Source organism: Peromyscus eremicus, chromosome 23 (assembly GCF_949786415.1).
Source record: "Peromyscus eremicus chromosome 23, PerEre_H2_v1, whole genome shotgun sequence".
In the NCBI taxonomy this organism is placed as follows: Eukaryota; Metazoa; Chordata; class Mammalia; order Rodentia; family Cricetidae; genus Peromyscus; species Peromyscus eremicus.
Genome location: NC_081438.1, coordinates 30437908 through 30465279, shown reverse-complemented (window position 1 = coordinate 30465279; position 27372 = coordinate 30437908). Strand labels below are relative to the sequence as shown.

General features: G+C 47.6%; 1 protein-coding gene across 1 annotated transcript in view; it reads right to left on the bottom strand.

Moving 5' to 3' along the window:
* Gna12 (G protein subunit alpha 12) overlaps positions 1 to 27372 on the bottom strand; it is an 81968-nt gene continuing 54596 nt past the window's right edge. The window contains exons 3-4 of the mRNA XM_059248933.1: positions 2387 to 2437; positions 1 to 587 (exon numbers count right to left, since the gene is read on the bottom strand). Of these exons, the coding sequence (XP_059104916.1) occupies positions 18 to 587; positions 2387 to 2437 (621 nt within the window). The 3' untranslated portion in view covers positions 1 to 17. The remainder of the gene's footprint in view (positions 588 to 2386; positions 2438 to 27372) is intronic.

Below are 27372 nucleotides of genomic sequence, written 5' to 3'. Positions count from 1 at the left end.
CAGAGGGGCTGTCTCTCTCACTGCAGCATGATATCTTTCAGGTTCTCCTGCAGGATCGTGTCCTTCACAGCATGAAACACGAAGCGGATGTTCTCGGTGTCTATGGCGGTGGTGAAGTGGTGGAACAGGGGCTTGCTGCGGTTCCGACGCTTCCTGTCAAAGCACTGTACCAGGTAGCGCTGGACGTCCTCCAGGCGGTGCGGGTCCCCCTTGAAATCCGGGAAGTGCTTCTTAATGCTCACCGACTTCACCTTCTCCACCAGGAGGTCCATCTTGTTGAGGAAGAGGATGATGGAAACGTTGAAGAAGAGCTTGTTGTTGACAATGGTCTCGAAGATGTTCATGGACTCCACCAGCCGGTTGGTGCGCCTGTCCTCCATGAGGACCTGGTCATACTCGCTCGAGGACACCATGAACAGGATTGATGTGATCCCGTCAAAGCACTGGAACCACTTCTGGCGCTGTGACCTCTGGCCGCCCACATCCACCATCTTAAATGGGATTTTCTTTATAACGAAGTCATGTTCCACGATTCCCTTGGTGGCCTTTCTGGCCAGCAGGATGTCTTGCTTACTGGGGAAGTAGTTCTGGAAAATGTGAGGAAGGGAGATGTTTGAGAAGGAAGAAAAACAGGAAGGGATGAGCATAAAAAAGCTAGCAGAAAAACAGGCTGCAGCAGAAAGATACAGGGACTTTTGCAAGAACATTTAACCAAACGCCAAAAGCAAGTCTCACTGACAGAACTATAAATCCACCTCGCAACAAAACAACGGGATTAAACACCTCGTTTAGCAGTGAATACATGCTCTCTGGCTTGAGACTGAATGGCCAGAATCTTCAGTTAAGCCATGTGTAAAATCTCGTCTGTCTTCTCCACAAGAAGAAATTAAACATCTTTTTCATTTGTTTCTATGCCACAGACATTGCTGAGTTTTCTAGCTTCCAGAACACGTACATTCTAAAATCTTCCCATCAACTAATTTGATTTAGGTTATGTAATGAGATCTAAATGAAACCTATGAGACATTTAATATGTTTAACTTAGAAAACTTTCTTTTATTTGGTGCTGAAGATAAAACACAGAGCTTTCTGCATGCTCCACCACTGAGTCTCTGCACTCCACCACTCCACCCAGGCCCTCACTGGGGGATTCTAGGCAGGTGCTCTACCACTGAGCCACACCCCAGCCCCTCACTGGGGGATTCTAGGCAGGTGTTCTTCCACTGAGTCACACCCCAGCCCCTCACTGGGGGATTCTAGGCAGGTTCTCTACCACTGAGTCATACCCCAGCCCCTCACTGGGGGATTCTAGGCAGGTGCTCTGCCACTGAGCCACAGCCTAAGGTCCTAACTATGGCAACTTTCAAGCCTCTTTGATTCTGCATTGTGAAGGCCTCAGGGACTAGAACATTTGTCCACTCATGTCACAGTCTCACCAAAAAGCCAACAGGCTATGACCAACACCGGCTGGAGATAACTTACTAGGTCACAGAGGACAGAAGATATCTGTCCACTACACTATGAGAATAGAACAGTGAGATCCAGACTAAGACACTCAATGGATGAATAATATGGCTATTTCAGTTTATAAATCAAAAGGGGAAAACAGCCCAGCAGGGAGGAGAAAATCTACAGACAACAGACATTTCAGTGACACTAGCCATGTGGGATGAGTGGGGCTCATTAGGAGGTCAGTTCAGTTCAAAATGTTACAAAAGTAACAGTACCACCAGAAACATTCACAGGTAATAGGGAAGTCTCCAAACTGCCTGGATGCTGGCTGGTGGGCACTGGAAGCCTCTGCTGGTCCTTCAGGAGCACAATGGTGGTGTGACTGTGTTCTTTAGTTTTGTTAGCCATGTACACTGACCTTATTTCTATGTTTTACTGAGACCGTCTCCCAGGCTGGCCTCTAACTCTTGATCCTCTGGCCTGCTGAGTTCTGGGATGTCATTCCACCACATCTAGAACTGAGACACTATGCGGAGGCAGTGACAATGGAGGTGCTCCCGGGCAGGCAGGCTGGTCACCAGGGCTGGCCATGAATGATCACCACTTTATCTGGAGCTTCACCATACCGCTGGCCTTGGCATATGCTAGAACTTCTCTCCCAGAATAGGTGACAGAAAAGCCTCCTTTGGCCCTAGCCAGGGCTCCTGTGTTTCTCACAGGGAGTGGGGTGAAGGCATGCTCACAGGGCCATTTCTTCCCTAAGACTAGGTGTGTAGAGCTGAATGGGGACAACAGACGGAACAGTTCACAGGAACCGGATGTGAGGAGCTGGGCCATGGTGTCGCTGGAGCCTGCTGTCTGCTTTGGTCTCCACACCAGGTTCTCTTAACCCTGGATGGTAGGCTGGGGTGGCAAGGAGATGGGGGCTACTCACCAGCTGGCCAATCCGGTCTAAGTTATCCAGGAAGTACTTCACTGATTCACCCTGTCATGAAGAGAAACAGTCACAGCTCAGTGTTGATGGAGGAAGCCAAAGTAACAGATGAAAGGGTGGAGTGGGGGTGGGGGTGGGGGCGGGGCTGTTCCGCTGTGCAAACAGGAAAGCAAAGTCTAGGAAGGCAGAGAGTATCTGTGTTTGCTTGGTTTTTTGTTAACTTGACACAAGCTAGAGTCATCTAGGAAGAGGGATCAGCGACAGAGGAATGTCTCCATCAAATTGGCCTGTGGTAAATCTGGGGAGCATTTTCTTGATTCACACTGATGTGATGTGGGAGCGCTGTGGATGGTGCTATCCCTGGGCAGGCAGTTCCTGGGTTGTATAAAAACAGTAGGCGAGCAAACTAGGAGAAGTGGGACAGTAAGCAGTGGTCCTCCCTGGCCTCTGCATCAGCTCCTGTCTCCAGGTTCCTGCCTGACTTCCCTCAGTGATGGACTGAGAGGTGAAGTGTAAGCCAAACAAACCCTTTCCTCCCCCAGGTTGCTTTGGGTCACAGCTACAAAAAGCAACATAGGACAGTACAGGTAGTTTAAAAAATAATACAGGTGTGGTGCTATACATGTATGACCCCAACTCTTGGGAAGCTGAGACAGGATACCACAGTTCAGGGCCAACCAATCCTGGTAGAACAATACCCTATTTCAGAGAAACAAAACAACAACCAAGCAAAAATAATCCCCAAACCCTACAACTTTTAAAAAAAAAAAAAAAAAAAAAAAAAGCTGCGTCAGGGGCTGGAGATGTGGCTCAGTTGCTAGAGTAATTGTCTAGCATGCGGCATGGAGTCCTGAGTTCCACTAACACCATACAAACTGGGTGTGGTGGGCACACCTATAATCCTGGCACTTGGGAAGTGGAGGCAGGAGGATCAGGAGTTCCAGTCCACCCTCAGCTACAGAGCCAGTTTGAGGCCAGCCTCTGATATGAGAGGCCCTCTCTCAAAACAAACAAGTAAAGGAAACATCTATTATTCCTGCAGCTCCAGCCCTAGATTCAAATTCTTCTTCTTGGTGCTTCCCTGCAGCCTTCTGGTATAGATGGTGGATACTGGCATCTCCAAGTCACACCAGCAGCAAGGGCTAGGGCTAGAAGTAAAACCCTGGCTGGTGTGTGGTTTTGCCTCTGACACACATGGCCAAAGGGGCTTTGGGTGCTGTCTGTAAAAACACTTAAGTCCTGAGGAGAGGGGACAAGAACCGGCAATCCAGTTTCTAGAAGCACTCTGTGATTCATGACACAGAACAAGGAGAATCTTTAGTGACTGGTCTTTCTTCTGGACACAAACTGGGCCATCGAACAACTGATGCCCCTCCTTGTGTGCATCACGCACGGCCCTGCCCTCTAACTAAATGCAATGGCACTCACAGGGCCCTAAAGGAGCCGAGAGGCTGTTATGTGGTGACTAATGGGAATGTCATGGGTACATGTGTGTGTGTGTGGGGGGTGTTACAGTGTGCAAAGCTTCCTTTAGAAATCAACGGCTGGGCTAGTGAGATGGCTCAGTGGTAAGAACACTTGCTGCCATGGCTGATGACCTCAGTTTGATCCCTGGAACCTATGATGGAAGAAATCAAAAACTGACTCCATAAAGTTTTCCTCTGACCTCTACATGTGTGCCACAGCATGCATGTGCCTGTGTATGTGTACACACACAAAATAAATGTAATAACAACAATAATTAAAAAAAAAAACAAAAAAAAACAAGCAAGGAAGCAAGCAAGCTGAAGATGGGAAAACAATTCCTCCACGAACCCCAAAGAGCGTGCTCTCTAAGAACCTTAGTCTGAAAGATGACAGTGGGCCTGGTTCACCTGCTGCGTTCTCACATGAGTGTACAAAGGCAAGGCCATACACACATGTGCAACAAGACAGCACCGAGACAAAAATTATCCTTTTACTTTATATGCTTGAAAGAGTGCCTGTGTGTGTGTGTGTGTGTGTGTGTGTGTGTGTGTGTGTGTGTATGCACATGCACATGTGTGGAGGCCAAAAGACAATCTTGGGTGTCATTCTCAGGAGGACTGTCCACCTCTCTGAAACAGGGTCCCTCAGTGTTCTGGAGATCACCAACCAGGCTAAACTGGCCACTGAACTCCAGAGTTCCTCCTGTCTGCCTATAGATGCTAGGATTACAAGCATGTGCCACCACTCAAACTCAGGTCCACACGCCTGGAAGGCAAATACTACGCCATCCTAGAAAGGTGCACATTCTAGGTCTTTGACAAGGGAAGGCCAAGACAGGGCACCCATTACAGTTTGTGATTTTTCTGACAAAAAGTTGAGAACAGGACTCACCAACCTCTAAAGGACAGTTGTTTTTGTTGTTTTGTTTTTAAAACCTTTGAGATGGGGGGGGTCTCATGATGTAGCCTAGGCTGGCCTCAACTAATGATCCTCCTGCCTCAGCCTTCTTGGTGCTGAGATGACATATGTGCACACAAAGCCTGGCCCTTGTTTGTCTCTCTGTCCTTTGTCCCAGATGGCCCAGAGGAAGAGGTGAACAGTCACTTCCTTCCTGCTCTGGAGGGAAGGCCACAGGAATGACTCAAAGAGAGGATTTTACTCCAGGGATAGCAGCACTCAAGTTCCCCCAACCCAGCCCCCACGATAAGCAGAAAAGACGGCCCTGGTGGCGAGCAACCAAGCTCTGAGGTAGGAAGAGGCCCCTGAGGCCCAGAAACAAGCTCTCACCTTTCCAGGCACCATGGGCTCTTCCCACAGCAGTTCCCACCCTCCATGTAAGGAAGCTCTGTCAGGAGACCAAGTGGCTCAGCCCCTATGCTGACTATCCCCTCTCCTGGTCCTGTCCACACATCCCCTCCCCCAGTACAAAGACAGGAAGCCGCTGGATCACAGCTATTCCATCCCAGCCGGCTGGACGGGGGGGGGGGGCGGGGGGGGGGGAGACACCGACAGCTCACAGCCGGGGCATTCCTTCCGTTCTATTGAGGTGGTAGCATAAGCAGAAGGAAAGAGGAGTCTCTATCTGGGGCACGCGTGCGTGTGTGCTTGCACACACGTATGGAGGCCAGAAGACAGTCTTGGGTGTCATCCTGAGGGTCACTCTCCACCTCCTCTGACCGGGTCTCTCAATGGTCTGGAGCAGTCTTTGTGTATGTTTTCAAGGCTGACTACTGTTAGATATGTCCCTGTTGTTAGATTAGGTAGTGGCATCAACAAGGAGGAGGAAGAGTCCCTGTTTAGTGCAGTTAAATGGCTGGGGATTAGTGGGACAGCACAGATGTGACGTGCACAGGGTCCTTGGAGGACACAGTCAAGGGTGATAGGTAACAAGGAAGAGCTGAGAACAGTCTTTATTGACAGCTACCGAGAAAATGGGGACGTCAGGCACATAACTTAGATGAAGGCACAGATCACACCTGGACTGCTTGAGGACCTGAGAGCCCAGTCCTGTCCCCTACCCTCTGGGCACACACACTATACCACTTGTGTACCAGACGTCTGTGGCTTTAAGTTGCCATATAGTGGCTGCTTATCATCCAGCTATAGAAAGCAGTATTTTAGGGATAGGAAACTATGAGCCATAAAAGAAAATGTCACGCTCCCTAGTGTGCCCTCAGCCCCAGCATTCCCTTGAGCCTCGGAGGTCCTGTTTTCTGTAGAAAGATACACGTCTTTGCCCCTTCAAAACCCTTTAGAGATTCTTTTTGGTAGATGTTTTTTGAGACAGGGTCTCACCATATAGCTTTGGCTGTTCTGGAATTTTCTATGTAGACCAGGCTGACCTTGAACTCTGAGAGATCTATTTGCTTCTGCCTCCTGAAGGCTAGGATTAAGGGTGTGTGTCATGCTGGGCGGTGGTGGTGCATGCCTTTAATCCCAGCACTTGGGAGGCAGAGCCAGGTGGATCTCTGTGAGTTCGAGGCCAGCCTGGTCTCCAGAGCGAGATCCAGGACAGGCTCCAAAGCTACACAGAGAAACCCTGTCTCGAAAAACCAAACCAAACCAACAACAACAACAAAAAGGTGTGTGCCACAACACCCAGCTCTCTTCTCAGTTTTTTTCAAAAGTTTATTTATTTGTGGGTGTGCGCACATGCACACCACTGTGTGTGTGCACATGTGTCAGAGGGCAACTTGCAGGAGTCGCAGCCCAATGTGTGCCTTTCTTTCTTTGGGGGAGGGGGGAGGTGGTTCAAGACAGGGTTTCTCTCTGTAGCCCTGGTTTTCCTGGAACTCACTCTATAGACCAGGCTGGCCTCGAACTCACAGAGATCCACCTGCCTCTGCCTCCCTGGTGTTGGGGCTAAAGGCATGTGCCACCACTGCCTCATCCAATGTGTGTTTTTCAAGGCTGACTTTGTGAAGTATTTCCTTTTTCCTAGCTTCGTGACCCCAACTGCCCACTGTATAGCACCTGTCTAGACCTGGCCCCTAGCAGTGAGAAAGACCCACCCACCCACCCACTGGCAGAGCTGCTAATAAACAATCAGTAAACCCCACAGCCTGCTGGGAAGTTGTAGCCTGAACATGGGTGAGTCAGCACCTGTTTCTTCAGCTCCTTCTGGAAAGCCCCTGGATTTTTACTCCATTCCCAAATAGAGCAAAGACTTGGAACCCAAAGCACTCGGTGGTAGCTCAAGCTTCCAATAATCCTTGCATCAGAAATGAAAATTGAAGAAGTCCAGCCCCACCCCCACTGCTGGAGACTGAACTAGAGCCTCACCTGCTAGGTAAGCATCTACCACTAGACCAGAGCCCTCTTTAGAGTTTTCATTTTGAGACAGGCTCTGACTAAATTGTCTAGGCTAATCTTGATCTTGCAATCCTCCTGTCTCAGCTTCCAGAGCAGCTGGGATGACAGGCCTGTGCTGTCAGGTTTAGCTCTGAGAACATTTTCAAAGCCAAGAATATACAAATACATATCTAGTGTGGTATGTGAGCAGCAGCACCCCGACACTCTTCACAAAAGAGGGGATGAGCAAGCTTGTTAGTGTTGGGAACATAATTTGAGCCTGAAGAAGTCTCAGGGGCAAGGCACCTGTTAAGAGAGCCACTGCTCTACAGAGGATGGTTCAAACAGCCCAGTGTGAAGTGACCACCATCTACCTCTAAGTTCAGCCGACACCCAGCTCAGCCCTGCCATTAATTAACACTGCAAACATGAAGGTTATGATCACTACATGTATATAATGCATCTCAAAAACACAATGTTTGTCTAACAAGTCAGGGTAGAGTTTTTCTTTTTAGGGGAGTGTGGCAGAGCCTCACTCTATTGTAGCCTAGGTTGGCCTCAAACTCAGAAACAACCCTGCCACAGCCAGCTTGTCTAGTAACATTTATGTTCCTTTTTTTTTTTTTTTTTTGAGTCAGGGTCTCACGTAGCCCAGGGTAGCTTCCAACTCTCAGAGTGCTAGGATTACAGGCATGTGCCACCATGCCCAACCTTACAAGTATTTATACACATAAAGTTAAAACACAGGCAAAACTAAATACAACACTAGTTATAAAAATTAATAGACAAGCCAGACATGGGAAGACTGAGCCAGGGGCATCCCAACCCAGCCTGGAATACACAAGAGAGGCCCAGCTGCAGATACTAACAACAAGCCAAACCAAACTTCCCTAATGCATAGACCTTGCTTCCTAGGAGCCAGACATCAGTTGAGGACCTCTGCTGTTACTAGCTTTCTGCAACTTGAGAGGCAGATGTTACTGTCCTCAAACTTCAGACACCAAAGTAAGGAGGAGGTCAGGGAGCGAGCCCAGGTGCAAGCTGTATGTTCCCATACTTTACCAGTTAGTGATATTTAGGTGACAAAACACAAGAAAAAATAAGAAGTGCCTCAAACTCAGGACAAGGACTCTGCTGGCTGCGGGTGGTGGTATTTGTGGAGTTTATTCTAAGTTTCCACTCAGTTATGGGTCCGGAACTATTTGGCTACTTTTAAAATGTGTACATGCTTTCAGACTAAATTTTGTAGCTGTCCAGGATGTGACCAGTATTTATAAGTTTTTAGCTCACTTACTGTTGTTATTGTTGTTTGCACACACGCAGGTGCATGAGGTTAGAAGAGCTGGTTGTCTCTACTGTGATTCAGGGATCACATTCAGATCACGTAGCTCGCATGGCAAGCACTTTCCACCCACTCAGCCAGCTCTCCAGCCCCTATGTTCACTTTCTAATGTTGGGTCAGCTTGCCTTCCTGGAACAAACTCAATTGGACCATGACTCACAGTATGTATGTATGTATGTATGTATGTATGTATGTATGTATGTATGTATGTATGTACGTACGTGTATACGTGTATACATATGTGTAGAGGCCAGAGGTCAACTTTGGATGTCGAAACTATTCTACTGTTTTCCATCTTCCTTCCTTTTTTCTTTTCTTTCTTCTTTTTTGTTCCACCTTATTATTTGAGACATAGTCTCTCATTGACCCTAGAGCTCACCACTTCGGCTAGGCAGGCTGGTCAGCAAGCTCCCAGGATCTGGCAGTCCAATCCTTGCAATCCTTAATTCGAACTCAGGTCCCCATGCCTGTGCAGCAAGCACATTATCCACTGAGAATCTCCCCAGTCTCTAGTTCTTATTAGGCTTTTTTTTTTTTTTTCCTTTGGTGTGTGTGGGGTGGTGGTTAGGGAGACAGGGTTTTACTATACAGCCCAGGCTGGCCTGGATCTTGTGATCCTCCTGCCTCAACTTTCTGACTGCATGTACCACCATGCTTAGTCAAGAGGCAGTTTTTTAATCGAAACAAAACTCCTCAGGTCTACTCTAAGATGGCTTTTTGGCATCTCCACGCCATTTGTTTCCTCCTGAGTCCAAGTGAGTCCAAATACTCTACGAGCAGACATGTAACATGCAGGACCGGGGCTAGCTCAGGACTAAATTCCAGAGTAAATCAGAGTGACCAATCCCAATCTAGGCAGCAGTGGAGAGCTCCAAATGCCCTTCCAGCAGGCACTGGTACTGCCTTCCCTCTTGTTATGGCAAATTTGTTATTCCAAAGACAAAGGGAATTAGAGCTTGATGTAAGGTTATCTCTGATGAATCCCATGGAGGTGCGTGTGAAGGTGCATTCACAAACACACCCTCATCCAGGAAAGTCTGCAGCCTTCCATCCTTGTGAGTCTCCCCATGCCCCTCCCCTAAGGTCACCCTCACTTCCTCCCCCAGGCAAGTTTAGTTTCTCCCTCAGGGATGCAGCAGCTGGCCCAGCTCTGCTTGTCACAGACAGGCAGCCTGAACTCCCTCAGAACAGAGTGCTGTCCTGTGGGGACTTCCCATTCCAGTGCATACTGGCCTGGCCTTTATGGGTTCCCAGTCCTTCTTGCTGCAGGCTCCATGGCAGCCTGGCTCTGCTACCTCTCCAGGCCTCAGTTTCTCCCGACCCCAGTGCTGAGGCTAGGCTGACAGGGGTGGGCCCTCATTTTGGGGTGGCTGCTGTGAGGATGGGACTTGTGACACTGCAGAAGGGAAGCAGGAAGGCCACCTGATGCTACTGAGGTCTAGGGAAAGAAAAGAGAAAGCTGCACACCTCCTACAGGCCCATCAGGACCACTGTCCTTTAGTTTAGTTTACTAGGTAGACACAAGCCCATTTCACAAAGGCATACCTTTATTATGTGTATGAGTATTTCGTCTACATGTATGTGCCTGGTGCCTGGGGAGGCCAGAAGAGGTGCCAGATCCCTTGGCATTGGACTTAAGGATGGTGGTAAGTCAGCATGTAGGTGCTGGGAATCAAACCTGAGTCCTCTGCAAGAGTAGCTTACGTTCAGGCATACTTTTATTTATTTAGGTTTTTTGAGACAGTTTCTCTGTGTAGCCCTGGCTGTCCTGGAACCCACTCTGTACACCAGGCTGGCCTTGAATTCAGAGATCCGACTGCCTCTGCCTCCCAAGTACTGAGATGAAAGGCATGCACCACCACCTTCTAGCTCAGGCACACCTTTAAACCAGTCTCCAAGTTGAAAGTTTGAACTAAGTTTTACTTGATTTACAACTACTGACTGTTTTTTTTTTTTTTTTTTTTTTAAATTTACAAATAGGGTCACATGTAGCCCCAGCTGGCCTCAAACTTGCTCTGAGGCCTAAGCTGACCTTGAACTTCTGATGATTCGTGCATGAGGAGGCCCATCAAGGGTCCTGCTCTGTTACTCTCCGCCCTGTTCTTCTGAGACAGGATCTCTTACTCCACTGGAAGCTACGCTGGCAGCTGACAAGGCCCAGCGATCTGCCCGCTTGTCCCTCCACAGCGCTGGGGTTACAGGTGCACAGCCACACGTGGCTTTTCCGTGAGTGCCGGAGAGCTGAACCCAGCTCCTCATGCTTGTACAGCAAGTGCTTTTTAGCAGCTTCAGGTGGTTTGTTTGTTTGTTTGTTTTTATAAGTCTGACAACAAGCAGTTGCCCAAATGGGCTGCTGGAAAAGAAAAACTATCAACACTGATAAAATTAAAAGCCATGGCTACTCAGGACGCTGAGGTAGAAGAACACAGGAACTAACCTGGGCAATATAGCGAGGTCCTGACTCAACACAACCAGCAACAACCCAAACAAACAAATGAAAAGCTGGGGCTGCTAATGAAAGTGGTGGAAACAGGGAGACTGAGGCAGGAGGATCAATAGTGCAAGACTACCCTGAGCTACACAGTGAGACTGTCACAAAAGCCATGGGCTGAAAGTACATGTCAGTGGTAGAATGCTTGTCTAGCATGCCAAGCCCTGGGTTCTGTCCCCTAGTAGCGCGCACACACACACACATACACACACACACACACACTCACACTCTCTCTTTCCCACCCCCTCCTAGGTGCCAGGCACTGGGGAGATTGTGTGCCTGACACATTTTATCTTGCTTAATTCAAAGAAGGTACAGAAAATCTCATTTCCCCCCTCAGTTGAAGAAGCCAAAATTTAGAAGTTAACTTGGTCATGGTCAAAAAGCTAGTAAAGGGTGGGAAGATGGCTTAGTTGGTAAAGTGTTTGCTGGGTTTGGATCACCATGTAAAAGCTGGGTGCAGACACACTGTCACTGTGTGTGTGTGTGTGTGTGTGTGTGTGTGTGTGTGTGTGAGAGAGAGAGAGAGAGAGAGAGAGAGAGAGAGAGAGAGAGAGAGAGAGAGAGAGAGAAACTAAGGTGGACAGGGACAGAACAAAATATCTAACGTCAACCTTTTGGCTTCTACAAGTCCACACATGCATAACGTGTAACACACACACACACACACACACACACACACACACACACACACACAGCCTGAGAACAGAACTGTGGATGACAAAAAGCTACAGTGAAGTGCAACTGTGTCTCCTATAGACTACACTAGGCCACCTGAATAAGGGCGGCAGCTCCCCTCTGAGAAGACCAGGGGCACAGAGCAGCAAGACAATGAGGGGCCAGACATATGGAAGTCCCTCCCATTTGGTGGTGGAGGCTTGCCAAAGGGAAGGGGTCACAGAGTCTTCCTGCTGGATATGACAAGGCCTGAGCTCCCCCACCACAGGCTGAACGAAAAGAAAAAGGCTCAAAGCAGCTTCTGCTTGCCAGACCCTGAGTCACCCCTGATGTGGGGCAGCGGGCTCTCTGAAGCAAGAAGAGACAGGCTCTGCCGTGCAGCCCAGGCGCTGCGGCCAGCTGGGAGACCCAGGCTCCCCTGTGGGGCCTGTCCTCATAAAGAGCCCTGGTGCCGTCCTGACTCCTGGGCCTGTGGCCCCAGGACCACTGACTCAGCAAGCCACCCCTTCAACTAACACTCTCAACTTGGACTCTGGGAGGACAAGGGGCTTAGAGCTCCTTCCTGGCTTCTGACCAGAAGTAACAAACAGAAGTCACCTTCTCCTCTCTTCTTAGAGTGTCCCACTTCTTGAATGTTCTGCTGATGAGAGGTTAGCAGGATTTTATGAGACTCTGCCCTAACACACACGCACGCACACAGGGGGTTGTTCAGAGTGGTGTAAGTATGAAGGTTGCTGTCCCCATGTTCCTCAGGAGAGGTAGACACAGAATGACCTCATGTGACCATGAATGGTAGTGTACACTTGCCAACTTGCCAGTGTGACAGCTTCACATGGCAGATGGCTCAGCCACAGCACAAACGGCCCTCTGAGGGATGCTTCCCTTGTCTGGCTCACTGTGAGTCAAGGCCTTGTCTGACAGAGGAAACGCCCTTCACCCACTCCTGCTGCTGTTGGAGGCTAACACTGTGACACACCTGCCACTCAAAGCACAGACCCATGTGCAACAGGAGTGTTGACACCAAAGGCCTCAGGGTCTAAGGCTGGCCACACTGGTATCTCAGCTCCCCAGGAAGCTGAGACAAAAAGATCCTAAGCTTGAAGCCTGGGCTACACAGCAAGGCCCTGTCTCAAAATACAAAGCAAATCGAGGGCTAGGACAGAGCTCAGTGGTGGAGTACTTGTCTAGCATCTATGGGGTCTGAGTTTGATCCCCACAAAAGAAACAATTCAAGGTACAAGCATCTAGGTACAGGTGAAATTGTGACATTTGCATTTCTTAGTGACCAGCATAAAAAGAAAAAATTTGGTTAGGTATCTTTGCTTAACTGTGTATTCTGCTTATGTTTTGTTATTGGATTACTTCATCATATTCAAAATCTGGTTGATGTGTGTGTGTGTGTGTGTGTGTGTGTGTGTGTGTGTGTGTGTGTGTGCGCGCGCACAAACACACGCATGTACCCGCATGTGTGATGTACTCCAGGTTTGTTTCTTTCTGCTTCAGCTACCTGAGTACCTGGATTAAAGGTTTATGTTACCATACCTGGCTTCTCTCTAATTACTCTTAATTAACCTAGAAAAAATGAGTTACTTTAGTTAACTTGACCTTACCAAAAATAAAAATTACCATAAAATTCACAAGTCAGATGGAGGAAAATGATCTTTATCCAGGTCCTCGATTGTCACCAGCAGACAGCTTCCACACAGACTCCTGTGGAGGCAGTGCACAGTCCCAGGCAGGACTCAAGGCTGAGAATAAAACCAACTTGCCAACTGACTGGAGAGCAAACCACAGCTAACATTTAAGTTTCTTGATCATTCCTGCCTTTCCCCTTTGTGGATGTGAAGCAAACAGCCTGTCATTTAGAACTAGAGTCAGCCGGGAGTGGTGGTACACATGTGTAATCCCAGCACTTGGGGGGTGCAGGCAGGGAGATCCTGAGTTGGAGGCTGGCATGAGCAACATAGGGACAGCCTGTCTCAAAACAAACAAATGTGCCAGCCATTTAAGAATGAAGACCTGGGGCTTCTGTGATGGCAGTGCCACCTAGGAGGGCCTTCTTCAGAGAACAGTCTTGAATGCTCAGAGCCGAAGCCAGGCTGCCTCGGGGACACCTCCTTGGAGAAACATTAGGCATTTATGCAGGAAGAGTGCCAAGTGAAGTGTCATCCTCCCATAGCCTGAGCAGTAGGAACTTTCCAGACAAAGTGGACATTTGAAAGGTGTCAATGACTGTCTCTCAAAGCAACATGTTTTTTACTTTTTTGGGAGAATTAACTTGGTATTTTTGAAAAATTTCCAAGCTTGGTAAATAGAAATACACCACAGAGTTTGGCTCCTTCAAGCTGGCTGGGGAAGATACAATATTTTATCACATCTTACCCTAAAATCAGTGAGTTCCTTTTTAGAAGAGAACATTCATTGAGATGTCAAGGGGAGGCAGGGCGAGAGCGACAGTTCAGCAACTAAGAGCACTGGCTGCTCTTGCAGAGGACCAGAGTTCCTCAGCACCCACGTCAGGTGATTCAACTGCCCGTAACTCCAGCTCCGGGGAAGCCAACATCCTCTTCTGGTCTCTGAGGACATCCAGATGCACATGTATATACTAGTGCGCGTGCGCACACACACACACACACGCGCACACACACACACACACACACACACACACACGCAAAGATTATAAAGAAATGTTTGAAAAAAGTGGTTTCTGGGTTCAGTGTCTGTAATAGCAAGAATGGAAAGGGGAGACATCATAGCAGACTTGCTGTTCACTATTCACAGCCTTCCAAATGTTTATCTGGAAAGACAAACAGCCTAAATGAATAAGGCCTCGGCCCTTAGTGAGCACTGTTCACATTTACCCTTCCTTTAAAAGCTTCCTAACAACATCGTCTGGTGGTTGAGGTCTGCAATCCTAGCCATTAGAGAGGCTGAAGCAGGAAGATTTCAAGTTCACTGCCAGCCTGGGCATCTTAATGAGACTGTCTAAAAATACAAAGTGAGAAAAGGGTCGAGGATGTAGCTTGGTGGGTAGAGCACTGCCCAGCATGCATGAAGACCCAGGTCCAAGTGCCAGTTTGAAAAAAAGTGGGATAAAGCTGTTTATAGCAGCACTGTCCTTAGTGGATAAAACACTGTTCATCCACACGATGAAACACAGCAACAAAAAAATGCATGGCATCCTGATATATAGGATGTATGTATAATTTGAGGGAACCTGAAATGTGGATGCTAAGTCAAAGCAGTCAGCTGTGGCTGATGGCTTAGCAGGTCAGTGTCCTCAGATCCTGGGGATCCAATGAACTCTTCTAGATCCTCGGGTACCAAGCAGACACACAGTGCACGAACATGAATGAAAGCAAAATACTCATACACAAAAATAAATAAAATAAAAAATGCTTTAAAAAAATAAGATGGAGAAAATGTGCAGTGGCACATTTGTTTAATTTCAGCACTTAGGGTGGAGGCAGGTGGATTTCTGTGAGTTCAAGGCCAGCCTCATCTACTTAGTGAGCTCCAGATCAACCACAGTACATGAGGCCCTGTACCAAGGCCCTGTACCAAGATGGAGACCTGACAGTGACCTCTGGCCTCTACATGTACATGCACTGTGCGTCTCCTTCTCCCTCCCTCCCCTTGCCCCATGACAGCACAATAAAACAACAAAAAGAAGCCAGCTATTGTATGACTGCATTTACAGGAAATACCCAGGAAGTCTGCAGGCAGGAATGGCCAAGGAACTGTCTAGGTTGGGAGCTGGGGCCAGTGTGGATGGGCGTGATGGATCTCACTGGTGTGATGGAAATGTTTTAAAAATGGGTTTAGGGTGATGTTTGCACAACTTGGGGGAAATTTACTGAAAGTCCTTGAATTATACACTTAAAAAAAAAAACTGCATAAAAAGAACCAAGTTTCCACAAAGCCAGCTTATTTACTTAAGCCAGCTCTTGCCTTGCTTGCAAGGAGGATTAATCATCTCCGTTTAATAATCCTGAGTAGCTCAGAGCGGGTTCAGGGCTAAGATCTATTTCAGAGCCTCAGCTCGCAGGGCAGAACGCTCCAATTACACAGTCTGTTACAGGCTGTGTGCATCTTTATTAAACCACAGCTATTTGACAAAATAGCAGCAGGAAGTTAAACAGACCCCGCATGTCAATTAAAAGGAAACTGGGTAAGAGCTCTAAATGGAACTACAAGCTCCGGCAAGTTCCCTTCAAAGGTCCCCAGAGCAGAGTGGCTGGCCTCTGGGAAGGAAGATGGGGGAGAGCTGCAGCCGGGGCTGCTGGAGTGGGGGATTCCTGAAGTGGAATCCATTTCCTGGAGGCAGCGAGGAAATGAGGCCTGTCCCATAGAGAACCAGGGTCCTACAAGAGCAGCAAGTGCTCTAAACCACTGAGCCAACTTTCCAACTCCATGGAATCCTTCTTCATGTAAGATTAAGACTCCCTAAATGAAGACAGAGAGCCAGGTGTGGTGGCTCAGCCTGCAATCCTGGCCAGGCAAAAGGACAACCAGGGGTTCAAGGCCAGCCTGGGCTTCAGAGTGAGACAAGCTCAGAGGAGAAATAAAGGGGTAGGAGGGAGGGAGAGAAAAAAAGCCACATTTAGAATGTGTCTCATAAGAAAGGAGAATCATGGTAGAATTATTAAAACCTGTTGCTTGTTGGAAGTTTATCAAGATAATCCATTCCTTACAGCTCTGTGGTAGGAGGCTGCAAGGGTTAGAAAACATCACTGAGAAAATATGACAAGGGAAAGAAGGCAAGAGAGGGGAGAAGAGGAAGGGGGGGAGGGAGAAAGGAGGAGAGTGGGCCCAAACAGCAGCAGATGGAAGCTCTCAGAACAACTCTTGTAGCCTTTCTCTAGGCCTGAAATTACCTCAAAACAAAAAGCCAAAACCCAAGAAATGACAATGGAGACATTGTGCCTTCATGAACATCAGCATAAAAACAACCAAGAAACACTGGACAGTGCTTCCAAACAGGAGTTAACTGAATGCCTTCTAAGCTCCCAAACCAGAGAAGGAGAAAGCCTGGAACATGCAGGGAATGTCCCTGTAGAGTGGCTTTCCTACCCAACCTCCTGCCACCATCTCTGACTGCTCCAGGAACCCAGGGCTCCCTCCCCTGGCCAGGAGGGCTCCTAAGCAAGGCTGCTAGCATGTTCTGTGGAGAGGCACACACACTGTCCTGAAGTGCTGCCCCAGGGACTATTGGACAGAACATCACTTGACTGCTGGTCACAGATCCAGCTCTCCCATGAAGATGCCTGGAGCATGAGTACCACCTTTCCTCCAGGGAGGCTAGCCTGCACTTTCTAGAAGGCTCCTCGAGGCTGCAGCACTGGCATCTTCCAGAAGAGCTTAGGTTCCTGGGACTGTCCTAATCCCCTTGATAGCTGAGATGCTGTGTGGAGGTATTGGCTGACGAGTGTGACTCTTCCATACCGTCCCAAAACACTTTTCACAACTGACTACAATGGGATTCAGCTTTGACTTCACCATGCCCTTTTGGCATCAGGGCGGCAGGGTTTGCCATGTCGCTGTGCCACAGCTTAGGGATTCAGTGCCTGTCAGCTGGCCTGATCAAGGCCATGGTCTGATCCACGTGCTGGACTCCACTTGAGTGTGCTTGGGTTTTCTTTGATTCTAAGCAAACCCTGGTGGTTTACAGGGCAGCCTTGGGGCCTCTCCCCTCCCTGCCAACATGTGCCAGTGGGTCCTGCAGAGACTGATTACAGCCAGACTGGCTTCAGCCCTCTCCTCTTAGTGGGTGAAGTCCTTGGAGACTTAAGAAGCATTACTTATGTCAAATGCCCGTGCAGGCTGGGTGCGTGCTGGGGTAGGTGCACTGGAAAGCAATACTCTACTGTGTTATGAAGAAAATGAAGACCTTTCCTTAAATGAAAGCATTTGGGTCCCAGGAACCGAGTGACTCTTTCAAACCTCAGCCTTTGACATCTATAGCCATTTGTGTTCAAGCTTAAGGGCAGGAGGGGGAACTACTGTTTTTGCCAGGCTGACGGCAAAAAACTCAGTACAGGATCTGCCAAATGACTGAGTGGGCAGAGAATAATGGGTGCTCTGTGAGCTCAACACCCCTCTTCTGACTCAAACATCCAATTAAAGGTGAAGATCAGGAGAACATGCAGAGGGGCCTGGGCCTTGTGTTCTTAAAGGTTAAGTCATCATGGAGGATTTGTCAGTGGTTTTGGACTTTCTCACCAGAGCACAAGAGAAGGGATGGCATCAATAAACCAGACTGTTAAAACAAAAGGACAGAACTCGAGGTGCAGAACGTAGGAGCTGCCACATGCAAATCGTTTTCATTTACTTTCCCTTTCCTTTAAAAAAAATTCCCTTTATTTTATTTTTATTTTGTATGTATGGGTGTTTTGCCGGTGTGTATGTCCGTGCACCACAGGCATGCCTGGTGCCCAGAGGCCAGAAGCAGGTGTTGGATTCCCCTGGGACTGAAGTTACAGCTGATTATGAGCTCTCAGGTGAGTACTAGGAATTGAACCTGGGTCTTCTGGAAGAGTAGCTGAGCCATCCCTCCAGCCCGTCATTTAGCTTTCTAAACACATAAAACAAGTTCCCCTCTAATCCATTTCTTAGGTGTCTAAGTTGTATTCTAATGGACACTACCCTTTTCCACTACTGGGATGTGGCTTTGCTCCTCGACAACATCTTTCTCTCTAGCCCATGCTGGCCTCAAACTTGCACTCCTCCTACCTTGGCCTCTAGAGTGCTGGGATTATATAGACAGGCATAGCAGAACACTGCCTTCTATTTCACAGCCTAATCTCGCTGAAATGTCACCACAGAGAGGACTGAAATGAGAGTCAGCTTGAGCTGCCTTGGGAGACAAGAGATTTAAGTGATGGGACCTGAAGACATTTTGGATAAAAATCAGTAAAGAGCAACAGAGGTGGAACACATGTGGAACCAAGGCTTGAGGGTCCAAAGGTGGCGCATACCTATAATTCTAGCACTCTGGATTCAGCTTTGATTCCACCATGCCCTTTTGGCATCAGGGCGGCAAGAAGATCATGAGTTCAAGGCCAATACCATAAAAATGGGAGCTTAAAATGGGAGACACAGTTTAAGGGATTGATTTCCATTCCTCTGAGTCACCAGAGCTTAGGACCCCTGTGCCTAGTGGCTTGGCTGGAGGCCTCTGCTAGCCTTATTAATAAACACAGCAGGGAAACACATAATTCCTCGTCCTTATGCATTTGAAGAAGGCTGGGTACCAAATGGCTTACTATATTAGATAGCTTGTTCTAAGTGGTGGGTTTTCCTAGGAAGGGCAGCTACCATTATGTCTAGGAACTACAGCAGATTTCCAAACAGGCAGGCATGGTAGGGACAACAGGGCATCAGAAATACCCAAGGAGCATCCCATAGATATGCTGAGTCCCAATTCTGTTCCCTGGAGTTGATCCAGGGTAGAGTGCTCAAACTACTCTGAGAAGGTCTGGACAGCTAACATGGTGGCAATGCACTGTCGGACAGCAAGAGAGACAAATGCAGTGACTGTGGCAGAGTCCTCACGGGGAACATGAGCTGGAATGTGAGATGGACATTACAGGTGGATCTCCACAGGGCATGGACACTGACTCTGCATAGGAATTGCTCATCCAGGGATGGATACTCATGTTCATAGTGCCACAGAAAATGGAAGGGCACCCGTGTGGGGAGGGTGGCTAGGGAGATGGTTCAGTAGTAAAGTGCTTCCTATGCAAACATTAAGACCTGGATTCTGATCTCCAACATCCACATGAAAAGTTGGTCATGGCAGCCATCAATGGTAACCCCAGCACTAGGGGGTGGAGACAGGCAGATCCCAGGACTGGCTAGCTAGCCAGTGTAACCCCAACTCAATGAGAGACCTTGTTTCAAATAGTGCGGTGGAGAGTAGAGCTGGTGAGATGAATCAGTACTGTGGGACAATCTAATGCCCTGAGTTTGAGTCCCTGAACTCGCAGGGCAAAGACAAATGATTCCTAAAGTTGTCCTCTGACCTTTGCAAGTGCACAGTGGCACATGTGCACCTCCCTGGCTCCAACAAGATTCTGAGCTGGTCTAAGTATGACACTTTCCCCTTTCCAACCTCTTGAGATTCATGTTAGATGATGACATCCATTGGCATTCACCAAGGCCCCACCAGCAGAGGTGTGCACACAATAGGGCCACAGATTTGACCTGCACTTTGTAAGGCTGTTCTGTTAGAAGGGCTGGTGGCAAGGGACTGCAGAAACAAAAAGGCACATTTCACTACATTTAAAAAAAGAAGTTTAGAGAATGGGAGGGGAAACTGTGGTTGGGATGTAAAACAAATAAAACAAAACAAATGAAAAAATAAAACAAACAAACATAAAAGAAGAAGAACAAAGACAAAAGGCACTACAAGCCAATAAACCCATCATCTCACCATCCTAAGGACGGCCAGATCAGGGCAGACCTTGCTTTACGGAAGCGACTATTACCTGGGCTTTATTAAGGACAGTGGACAGTGTCCCTCCCTCCTACTTCTTTGGAGAATCACCTTTAACCTCCCCGCAAGGATGAAGCCCTGTTTCCTCCTGGTGCTCTGACCTAGAGTTTCCTTCTCCTGGAGCTGTGAGGAACACAGGCCGAAGCAGGGTCCCACTACAGGCTCAACTCCTGCCCTCACTGGGCAGCCTTTCTTTCCAGAATTCACCTCCCAGGGTAGAGCCCAATGGGAATTCTGAAGGAGGGATGGTGGACAAGCCTTTATCTCCCAGAATCTACCTGAGAGAGACTGCTGCCCCACACAGCCAGGCAATGGTGGCTTCAACGACAGGCAACAGAGCTGGAGGACACAGGCTTTACCCACTCCCTGCTGAATTGGGTGAAAGAAGGCGGGCCTTTCACACAGCACATTACAGCTAGTCAAAGAGGGCTAACCCAAAGCCTGCTTACCTAAATGCTACACGGACTTCATAAAACATGCTTCTGCAGGGTCTGAGTTTTACAGTCTGTTCTTAAAATGTCTCATGGCTTTTATGATTATAAAAATAATATGTTTTCAGCACAATTAAAAATAAATATAATTTAGGGACTGATGAGATGTCTGAGTAAGGTAAAGGTACTTGCCACCAAGTCGGATGACCTGAGTTTGATTCCCCAGACCAGCATAGGAGAGAACTGAGTTCAATAAATTGTCCTCTGGCCACCACATGCACTCAGTAGTACACGAACACACACACACAAACAATAAATAAGTATAATAAAAATAATTTAGAGCTGGGTATGTCAGTGCACATCTATATTCCCAGCTCATTCAGCAACCAAGGCAGGAAAATCATTCGAGCACCAGAGAGCTGGAGATCAGCCTGGGCAACTGGCTATTATTGTGACAGCAGTTAACTCAAGAGAGTGTACCATTTCGTGGCTGTAGGCATACAAAACAAAAATGGGAATGGAGGTGGTCTGGCCACACTAGGCTTTACTCATCTATGCCCCAGGCATGTGTGCCTCTCTTCGGCGACAGGACAGACAGATGTGTTGTGCTTCCTCACTTGCAGGACCAGGGACTTCCTGCCACATCAGCACTCAGACCCCTGCGCTTTCCTGGCCCTTACACAGTGCTCAAGAAGTCAGAGCTCTAGTCTGGCTACCCAGCTCCTAGTGAGTGTTTGGGTTACTTCCTTTCTGTTTGCTTTTCCTTTGATAAACAACACAACTCACCTCCTTACAAAAGGTTCTGCATATTCAGCCACTGCTTCCCTTTCAATTCTTACCACTGTCAATTACAGACAGACAGGGAAAGCACATAAAAGTACAACTGACACAATGGCACTCACAGGGCCAGGGGAGGTGTTGTACCTTCAATCCCAGCATTCCAGAGGCACAGGCCAGCCAGGGCTACATAGTGAGAACTTGTCTAAACAAACTATCAAGTGAGATGTGACTGGAACCCCAGTGCAGCCTCATAAAACCACGACTTCATTAAAAAGTAACCTATGCCAACACTGGGGATATTTCTTATTACTTTTGTGTGGTTGTGTGTGGTTGTGTGTGGTTGTGTGTGTGTGTGTGTGTGTGTCTGTCTGTGTGAAGGCCAGAGAATGATCATGTTCACTTAATTATTTAGATTCTTTATTTACATTATCACCCATAGGCTGCTGGTCCCGGGACATTGTCTACATCCCCAGCACTGAGATTATAGGCATGTGTGTATGTGTGCCTTTATCACACCCAGTTCTACATTGTCCCACAGTGTGGTTGAATTTAGAGTACAGTCAAGTTGTACTATATGAAGTTTAGACTGGGGCTCAGGTAGGCAGAGTGCTTGTCTGGTAAGCCCTGACTCCTCACCCAACACCACTGGCTGTAGTGGGGCACACTTGAAATCTCAGCATTTAGGATTCAGGAGGATAAAGAAGTCAAGGGCAGCCTGGACTACATGAGACTGTCTCAAAACAACAACAACAACAAAACAAAACACACAAAAAAGGGAAGCCATGGGAAATACATATGAAATGTATGAATGTATGTGTGGGATTCACTGCACAGTGACCTCACTGTCACAAATAAAAACCTTTAGCTTCCAAGGAACATCTGGGTTGTTTGTGACTATTAAATAATGCCACTGTGAATCCTCTAGGGAGCACATATCCTCACTTCAGTAACTACACAATCTGTTCTCTAGACTGGGTGCACTGGTTTGCCTTCCTGTCAGCAGCAGTGTTGAGAGCTCCGACCATGTCACATCCCTGCTACATTTCAGAATCAGATGTCTCAGTGCCTGCAGGCCCAGCAGGTCCATGTTCGAGGCTTTACCTCATTTCCCTAGTAAGCTGTTTGTCTCTTGCAGATACAGTGAGAAGTTCCTGAAATGGCCTGGGCACTTGCACCCGAGCTTACAGTTGCAAACAATCTCACTTCCATGGCTGGTGGTGCCTCTGAAGGCACAGAGGGCTTGATTTCATGGTACTTAAGTTACTAATCTTTCCCTCTTGGACTTGCATGTTTGTTTGAGACAGGGTCTTACATAGCCTAGCCTGACCTTCAACTTCTTATGCAGGTGAGGCTAGTCTTGAACTCCTGATTCTGCTGTGTCTACCTCTTGAGCGCTGGGATTATAAGTGTGCAATACTATGGCTGTCTGGACTAGCCTTTTGAAAGTCTTCCAGCCCAGCTGTTGTGGCACACACCTGCAATCCTAGTACCCAGAAGACTACCAAGAGTTACAGGCTAGCCTGGGCTATTGAGCAGGACTTTGTCTCAAAATGAGGAAGAGAGGCAGTGTGTGTGTGTGTGTGTGTGTGTGTGTGTGTGTGTGTGTGTGTTAGTTAAGGGAACTCCTCCTGAAGGCTTATGGTTCTGCTCTTCATATTTCAGTTTCTGATCTGTTTGGAAGTGGATGAGGTCACTGAGATCACACAGTTCTGCTTATCTTCATCTCCATCCATACCCCTGCTGCCTTGGTTATTAAAGATATTTAAAAATCTATCTTTATATCTGATCAAGAAAGATCTTTGGTAAAGAACCAGGTGCCAGTTATTCTAGATTTTGTGGGCTACAAACAGTTTTCTCTACTACATATTATTTTTCTTAGCTGGGGGAAGGCATAGTAAAATAAGCCACATGACATTTATCCTTCAGGCTGTAGTTTGCTGGTCTCTGTGATAGACTGGTCCACCTTTGTGTGCCTGTGTTGTTGAGGATAGAATCTAGGGTTTTGTGTGCTAGGCAAGGGCTCTACTACTAAGGTGCACATCACTGTACCCCCAATTCTGCCACTCACTTTAGTCTTCTTTAAAAATAACTTGCTGGGTGTGGTGTGCACATCTATAATCTGTGCTTTTAGGAAGCAGAGGCAGGTGGATCTCTTTGAGTCTGAGGCAAGATCCTGTGTCAACACCCCCTCCTAAACAAACAGGCAAACAAGAACAGCAGCAACAACAAAACCCCCTGACACCATTGTCCTCAGAAAATGCAAATGAAAGCAATGAGAAATGCAAATGAGAAAAAAAAAACTAAAGCTGGAGATTCACTTGCAGACTTCAAAACCCACTACAGAGTCCGATCCCAGGTGTGGACCTGCATGAGATGGGCGCACAGACCAGTGGAGCGGAACCAAGTATCTCAAAGCAAGCCTAACTGCTGTGGCAAACTGCTTTTTGACAATGGGAAGGAACAGCCAGTTGTTAACACCCTGTGTTAGAGATACTCACAGTCCACACACACGAAACGAGCCTGGACCTCACTGCACACAAAACCAACACACATGCATCAATACCCTAAGGCAGGATAACCCAGTCTAAGAGGAGAGCCTTGGCAAGAACATCAAGAGGAAGGACAAAAGAACTAACGGATAAACCGATTATCACTCTTCCTGAGGCCTCAGACTTCAAGGTGGAATCCCTGTCCTCTACAGGAGATCAGTCCTGAATCCCTTCCTCAAGACTCCTGCTGTAGTTTGACTGTCTCTAGTCTGTCTCCAGTTTCACCAAACAGGCTGGAAGTCTCCTCTCATAGACTCACCTTCACTCTGAAGCTTTGGGCAAGTGTCAGCCTGCCACCTCTCCCAAGTTATAGCTGCCCCAAGGCGATTTTTTTATTCAATCTATCTATCTATCTATCTATCTATCTATCTATCTATCTATCTATCTATCTATCTATCTATCTGTCTGTTCGTCCCACGGCTGGCTCATTTATTTATCTATTTATCTATCTATTTATCCATCCATCCATCCATCCATCCATCCATCCATCCATCCATCCATCCATCCATCCATCCATTTACTGTTTCTTGCTGAGACAGGGTTTCTCTGTAGCTTTGAAGCCTGGCCTGGAACTCTCTCTGTAGACCAGGCTGGCCTTGAACTCAGAGATCTACCTGTCTCTGCCTCCCTAGTGCTGGGACTAAAGGCGTGCGCTACCACTGCCCAGCCCCTCCAAGGCTTTTTTACATGTCACTTTCAATAGTGCTCAATTTTAGTTTGAGGCCAGCCTGGTCTACATAGTGAGATCTCACCTAAAAACACGAAGGTTCTTCAGTTTCCCCGAAGTTGTTTGCTGCCATTTCTCTCTGTAAACACAGGAAGTGCAGCTGTGCCACTATGCCTGGGAAGAGAATCCATCCAGAACATCTTTCTGGCATCCAAGACCTTGTGTCCCTGTGGGACATGATAGGGGAGTCTCTGATCAGATTCCCCAAGGCTGACAATGTGAAATTGTTACACCCTACTCTTATGAAATATGTTCTTCTTAAGCTTAGCCTGGACTTGAACTTAAAAATCCTTCTGTTTCAGTGCCCCAGGAGTGTAAGAAATAATCTACAGGCAGGCACTACCATACCTGGCTCTATTCCCTTTCAAGACCTCAGCTCAGGGGACAATACAGACTCTAAATGTCTCAGGAAAAGCAGCCAGCTGCCAGGACTACCACCTCCTCAGCGCTCGTCTCTTGTGTAAGTACCAGAGGACAACTTTTGGTTCTCTCTTCTACCACATGGTTCCCAGCAGACCAAACTCAGTGCCTCAGGCTTGGTGGCAAGTGCCTTTACCCACTGAGCTATCTTGCTGGTCCTCATAAATTAGTTTTAACCTTTTGTCTAGCATTTAAGATTATTTTCAGGTCTTTGGATAGCCATCCCACTTTAACCAGAAGCCAGAAACCTTCCAATTACCATTTCAGGATGAATCCCTTGGGTGATGAAATCACTGTCACAGGGTAGAACACGCTGTTTTCACTCTAAACAGCAGAATGCCATCGCTCTATATGCCTATCACTTGTTTAGACAGTAACTATCTTCTGCAGTCCCCTCAGTCTGCAGTTCTATTGTGTAAGATTGCTACAGGGCTGGGGGGCAGGTCAGTGGCAGACCCTGGCATGCCTTCCCCAGCACTGCAATAAAAAGATTAAGAAGTGAGTAAAGTCACTACCTAGATAATTGAAGTAAGTTCTTTAAACACACACACACACACACACACACACACACACACTCACACACACTCATTAATTTTGTGTAAGAATGTAGGCATGCACATGCCACGGCATGTATGTGAAGGTCAGGGACAACTACTGAGAGTTGGTTCTCTCCTTCTCCCATGCTGATCCCAGGGGATCAAACGGAGGTTGTCAAGCTTGGCAGGAAGCACCTTTACCTGCTGAGCCATCTTGCTGGCTCTCCAGCACTAAGTTTTATCACTATTGCTTTATTTTCTGTTTACACTATAGACAGTAAGGCTGGGGACTTTATTTCTTCTTTGAGTTTATTTTAATATGGGGAGAAGGGGACCCTTCACTTATTGGTTCAGAAGTGCTTGTTCATGTAGCTTGCAGCTGTTATTTCAATCTCTTAACACATAAAATCCACTTGTTTGAAAGAATCTTACGTACTTCAGGCTGGCTCCTGAAATCTAGATTCTGTTGCCTGTCTCCCAAGCGCTGGGATGATAGTCACTCGAGTGAGCCACAGTGTCAGGCCCCAAAGCACCTCTGTGTGTTGTATGGTGCATGCATGCCTGAAACAGGATGCATACATCTGTGTGTGCCCACTCAGTGGCCAGAACAGGAGGCTGGGTGTCCTCTTCACTGGTCTTATCCTTATCGCCTTGAGACAAGGTCTCTCACTGAACTGGAAACGTGCTGGCTGACTGGTTCTCAGGATCCATCCTCTGCTCCCTAATACTGGGTTTACAGGCATTCATGGCCATGCCTGGCTTTCCTGAAGGTACTGCGGACTTGAATTCTGGTCTTCATGTTTACAGAGTGAACGCTTGTATCTATTGAGCCATCTCTCCAGCCCCTCAAAGGACTTTTTTTTATGTTGTACTCTCCCCTAATTCAGCACTTGGCAGTTTTCTTCATGCTAACATACGCCATATGAAAGTTAAGATTCTATCTCCATCTACCCCATTACTCATTCTCTTTGAGATTTCTGGCCTCACTGTATAGAATATGTCATGATTAATTCTACTCTACATCTACACTGTGTCTCAGACTGACAAGCCCTTCAGAGGTAAAGCCTCTGGCAGCATATTCCAGAAGAATCTGTGGTAAAGTATGCTTTCCATAGTGATGGGTTCCTAGAAGTTTCCACACTTGTGTTGCATGCGGCCAGTGAAATGCAAGGAACAGTGTGCACTAGAGCAGGAGCAGCTCGAGGCACAGAAGAGCTCACAACCCAGCGTTCTGGAGCCTTGTCCTCAGGAAGAGCCACCTAAGAGCACACAGTTGCAAGTCCTACCCCTCCAGTGTAGGCTGGGGACTCAAATGAGCTGAAGCCACCAGAGCTGCTAGTTCCCATGCTCTGGGACAGAACATTCGCTGGCTTTGTCCCACCAGGACTGGGATGGTCTCCAGATGCAGGATTTAGTGAGTTTTTTAAGTCGCAATGGGAACAGTACATTTTGAAAGCCGAGCTTCTGAGCTGGGTATGGTGATGCACCTGTAATCGTCCACTCAGGAAAGGCTACCACAGGTGAACTAGGGATCTTCTCTAGCCATCATCTCCTCTCACCCAGGTGACCCTTGCTTTTATTTTGAGTGAAGCTACCAAAACAGTCCTATTAAAATACAACTGCTATCCCACTCCTCTGCTAAGGCCAAGTCTTTCCAGGGCCTGTTGTGTACTTCACAATGGTTGCCTGCCTGGACTTGACACTTTTCACTACACCACCCAAGGTTCCATCTTACCTGCCTCCCTGCTGCACTCTGACACCCCTCCCCATGGCCTCT